We start from the raw sequence: 4,743 nt of genomic DNA on the forward strand, positions 1-4,743 counted from the left end.
GGCGTCAATTCTATCGCTCGCGAAGGCAATCGATTCTGTCCGATTGTTCATTCTATGGCGAAATAAGAAGCTATTAGTGGTCGATGATGACGACAATGAGTTATTATCTATTTTTCGCTCAGCTATCGCGATAAAGATAGTAATCGTGACGAGGATATCGTCTATTTCTTCTCTCATCTATCGCTGTATCGATAGTTGTCACCTATTCTTGTAATTGATTATCGATGATGTATGGGTGCTCAAATGTCGCACGCGGGGTATGTGCCGGCTTCGCGGCGGCGCAAGTTGTGAATCTCGCTCGCCCGAAATTCACTAGTTGAAACGGGTGAAACGGCTGGGCGTCACGGCTTCTTCGTGAAGCCTTCTCTGAGCCTTCTAAGAGCCTTTAGAGAGCCTTTATAGTGATCTTTGAGTGATCCGTGAGGACTATCTTCTAGATAGTATCGGGAACTATCTCTTTCGTAACTAACCCTAACACCAATAGGTCTGTTATACCCTCAACGCTCTAGTACATTGCGTTAAGCCTCAGGAGTTTATGGAATTACGTTCTGGTTCTAAGTTATCCCCCTCTGTCGGTTCTGTCCGCAGAGGGAGATCTAGAGAGGAATCTAGTGCTTTTTCTCTTCCCCCTAGTAACAGGATTCCATCACCCGCTCCTGCACAATAGCAGATCATTCGGTGCCGCGACACTATAGTCACACTTCCTATGGTGGCAAGGACACGAGCTCTCACCCGATGCTGTCCGTAGTATATGGCCTCTCCTATCCAGTACGGCCTAATCCACAGAGGAGTGGTATGAATAATAGTCGTTATCCCAACTTGAGTAATAGCGAGATAATCCTATTCCATATGAACAGCGGTCATACGTGGAGCCCTTCAGGGTCTACATAGCTTCGACAGCGACAGATCCTTTCTCCCACTGACCGACCGAAATTTGTACCGCTACTATCCTTTCTAAAGCGTGCGTATGTCCTTTGGATGGTCAGACCTGAGCCGTCTACCCGTATGCCAACTCCAACGTTGAACATATCCGCCGACACACCCGACCCCAGGCTTATGACCATAGCCCCTTTGCAAGATGTAAGGTGCCCCAAGCAGGTGAGCAAGTGCGGCTATACTGAGCAATTCATCTGGTTCGATTGGGGGAATCCAACGTAATGCCCCCCCTCTGGTTACGTCTGTACTGTGCCTCCACCACCACCAAAAGATTGACACGGATGAAGGGTAGCATCTTGCTCTCTTGCATTTACTAGCGGTTCCTCAACGATCAACCCCAAGTCCCAAGGCCAGGGATGGTCAGTCTCGGCGCATGTACTGGATATTGCTACGTAAGCGACCTATCGTTCCGTATCTTCCAGGGTGGTTAACCTTCGTGAAGTCCCTGGGAAGTGTAGCACTATATGGCCAGTGGTGGAGTACCATCGAATCCAATCTCGCCGCCGTCTCGAGTGGTCGAGTCAACCTCGGATATAGGGGTCGTTCAAAAAACCGATTTTGAAACTCATCATCGTTTCCAGAATCGCTTGTTACCTGTGTAATACGATGCCATAATCGATTTTGAAGTCCAGAATTGATTCAATCAACACCGACAAATTTTCTGATCCGAAATCGATTTTGGAATACTACTTTAGAGACCATCTGTGAACTGCAGTACTATAGTACTGCTGTAGTATTAAGTCTACATGATATTGTACTGTAGAGCAGCCGTTGAAGGTCGACAATACAACCCCTCTGTAGCAGCTGTACACAGCCTCCCCTACGTATTTTATCAGTACTTTGTTGCATGTCCAGCTCTGGTGGTGGTAGCGGCGGTAACTGGTATAGAGGTCATAACAAGAACCAACAGAACTATCCTACGGTAGTACCATCTATGATCATGGCTTGAACCAACATCACCGTTGCATATTCATAACGTTGAATCGTCCTAGTCGGTAATGGATTTACTACGACTACTACTGCTGTTGTTCAGTACGGCAAGTATGGTGGTAGTCGACAACAACAACAGCAAGGGGGTGCGAAGAAACCCCAACCTGTCGTGATAAATCAGAGGACTCAACAACAACAACAGAGTAGTAGTAGTAGTAGTAGTAGTAGTAGTGACTGCGTTGTTGCCGATCACAGTTTTACTTAGGAACGTCATCACCAAGCGGAGGGAGGGGGTCCCTAACGCGGACTTCGTCCAGTGGTACTACTGCTGCCAACGAGCCAGTGGCCGATCGAATGTCAGAATTGAAGAGGAAGTTGGTGGAGAGTCGTGGAGGTAGTAGTAGGATGCCTTGGAGGTTGCTAATGCTGTCGAGGTCATCGTGAGGTCATAGCATCACTATTTTATAGTACCTTCTATAGATGCTCTACCCGAAATTGGAATACATAGGTGTGGCTGAGATGGAGCGTGTCGGTTGAACTCGATAAAATTGGATTCCCTCTCTCTCTCTCTCTCGCTCTGGACCGTTTTCGGCCAGGCGACAAACCGACAGCAAGCTGGCTTGTTTATAAGGTCGACGTACTCAGCACAAGTGGACCAGCGCTCGGCTGAGTTTTTAAATGAAAAATTGGATTCCCATCGCTACGCAAATTTGTAGCTCTCGAATAGTGTAGGGCTTCAGCGTTTGTGGCAAACCCTTTGATGGCGGTCACTTCCGATAAAAAGGATTCGTCGGGAAATCCATTTATTGTTTCTTGCTAGTGTGTTAGTGCGGTTGCTCTCTGAGGAGTATGAGAGTGATAGTTATAGTATCTCAGGACTAACTGCTGACTTGTCAGCAATGCAACCATCGGCAGAATCAGCCGCCAAGATACCTAAAGTGGAAGTTAGGAGTAGCCGAGGGAGTGGTATCACTGAGATACAGCAACAGCAAGTCCATATACACCCCAGAAGGGGAGGCAGTCGGGCCGGCTCTACCACACCTAAGGTGGGTATAAGCTCTCGTTATTTACTATCGATGTTATTGTCGCTTCATTTGGGGTTTGCTGTTGTCAGAAGTCGACAGTCTCTAGTCCGTCCCATGGCGTTCCTAAGACGGGGTTGAGGGCTCCTGCTAAGGTTGGCAAGCAGATAAGGGTGCAGCATCCACCGCCTGCGGCAGCGCACATTCGGACGGGAACAGCGATGTTACATGGAGGCCATTTGGTAGGGTTAGTGAGCGGGGGAGGATTCGAACTAGGGTTCTTTGGGAGGCGAGCGTGGTGCTCTACTATGCGGCTATGAAGGAGTTATGTTAGGTAAAGCATAAACCACAGACGACCTTATCGCCGCCGCCTCCCAAGGCCGTTGTCCATCCAACACGGCACAAGAAGGAAGCATCGCCTGGCATGAGCGACGCTGATAGCAGCGATGTTGCAGTAGCTCCACCGACGATGCCAGTTCCGCTACTCGCTGCAGGGAGAGATCACCAGTCTAAGGTAATAGGCGTGGTTAGAGTTGAGGCTTTCGGTACAGCTTATGAATTTCACAGTGCAGGGGACGACCGCTGGCTGTATAGGTCTTACTACCGGGAGTTGTCGTTGAGGCATATCTAGCTTGATTCGAGTAGGGGTGGTAGTAAAGTTACTTGTGTGAACTCTCAGGCTCCTCAGCCGAAGTCGACGCCCAAGAGCAAACCCGACGATGGGAAGGTAGTGCTTCGGGGAAGGGCAATAATCGTCGATTCCGCCGGATTTGGACTTTTCGGTTGAGCGAGCATCATCTCCCAGCCGATGCTCAGCCTCCTCCTCGTTTAGCTACTGGAGCTGATACCAGCTCGAGTGGCGTCGAGCTCGCCAATACTGCCGCCTCCAGCCAAGAGTGCGCCGCCCCCGGTAGCCGCGCACAAACCGAGTTCGCCGGTATGAATTAGATGTAATTTTATGGCGCGTGACGGAGAGTTTCTGTCTGGTAGGAGGTGCCGGTGAGGAGCGCCCAGTCGGCGATCAGTCGATTACGTACAATAGAACATCTTAGAGCAAAGAGGGCGCAGTTACAGGCTACAAAGGAGGTAGTGTTGGGGGGAATTGAACTCGATACCTCGCGATAGGCAGTAAACAGTTCTACCGTTGTGCTAGAATTTCTCGCAGGTTTCGACTCCAAAGGCGACTCATGCTGTCGCAGCATCATCTGCGGCTGAGCCTCCCACTCCACAGCCAGCAGCGGTCGAGAAGACCGTAAGTGACTGTTTGTCAGTGTGTCACACCCTGGTGTCACCAAGGCCGTTGTTAGGTACCACCTAAAGCCGTTCCAAAGGCCGATCCCCCTCGGTTGGGTACTGATGGGGGAGAGCAGTCACTGACTGAGAGGATGCTCGAAGCTGTATTGTCGCAGCTCATAGATACTCACAGTCAATGGTAGGTGCAGCATCATCATACAGCTTCGCTCCGCTTAGACTTTGTCGCATTTTAGGTTAGTTGATCACTGTGGAGTGAGTAGAGAGTCCTTGCAATCTAGTACCGAGGTAGATGTTAGTGCAATGGATCTAGCCCAAATCGAGCAGATGGTCTTTGATGAGACTTCGACTTTCGAGGCTAAACTCAAGGCCTCGGCAAGGTGATGAGGATCCTAGACGTCCAAGGGAGTTTCACGACCGTGATATGAAAAACACTAGTGAAAAAAATATTTCACGACTACTGTATAATGCGAATATCGCATTTTCAGGGAGAATTATGCCACTTAACATAAAACGGGTGAAACTTTAATATTCTGTGGGAAAATATAGTCGCTGGATTATAGCCGCCATTTTTGTTATACCATCTCTATCGTAGTCTTTTTTC

General features: G+C 49.1%; 2 protein-coding genes across 2 annotated transcripts in view; both read left to right on the top strand.

The window, feature by feature from the left end:
* Positions 1–1,783: 1,783 nt before the first annotated feature.
* Pmar_PMAR013638 (hypothetical protein) lies at positions 1,784–2,403 on the top strand (the record flags this gene model as incomplete). Its single annotated transcript, XM_002781901.1, has 4 exons — positions 1,784–1,858; positions 1,970–2,069; positions 2,122–2,240; positions 2,347–2,403. The coding sequence occupies 4 exons, from the start codon at positions 1,784–1,786 to the stop codon at positions 2,401–2,403; spliced, it is 351 nt and encodes a 116-aa protein (XP_002781947.1).
* Positions 2,404–2,765: 362 nt separating this feature from the next.
* Positions 2,766–4,743, top strand: part of Pmar_PMAR013639 (hypothetical protein) — a gene marked incomplete at both ends in the record, with an annotated part of 2,468 nt that continues 490 nt past the window's right edge. The window contains 8 exons of the mRNA XM_002781902.1: positions 2,766–2,912; positions 2,981–3,130; positions 3,223–3,402; positions 3,568–3,615; positions 3,879–3,974; positions 4,054–4,140; positions 4,196–4,320; positions 4,376–4,519. Coding sequence (XP_002781948.1) covers positions 2,766–2,912; positions 2,981–3,130; positions 3,223–3,402; positions 3,568–3,615; positions 3,879–3,974; positions 4,054–4,140; positions 4,196–4,320; positions 4,376–4,519 — 977 coding nt within the window. The remainder of the gene's footprint in view (positions 2,913–2,980; positions 3,131–3,222; positions 3,403–3,567; positions 3,616–3,878; positions 3,975–4,053; positions 4,141–4,195; positions 4,321–4,375; positions 4,520–4,743) is intronic.

Source organism: Perkinsus marinus (genome assembly GCF_000006405.1).
Source record: "Perkinsus marinus ATCC 50983 genomic scaffold scf_1104296941026, whole genome shotgun sequence".
Classification (NCBI taxonomy): domain Eukaryota; phylum Perkinsozoa; order Perkinsida; family Perkinsidae; genus Perkinsus; species Perkinsus marinus.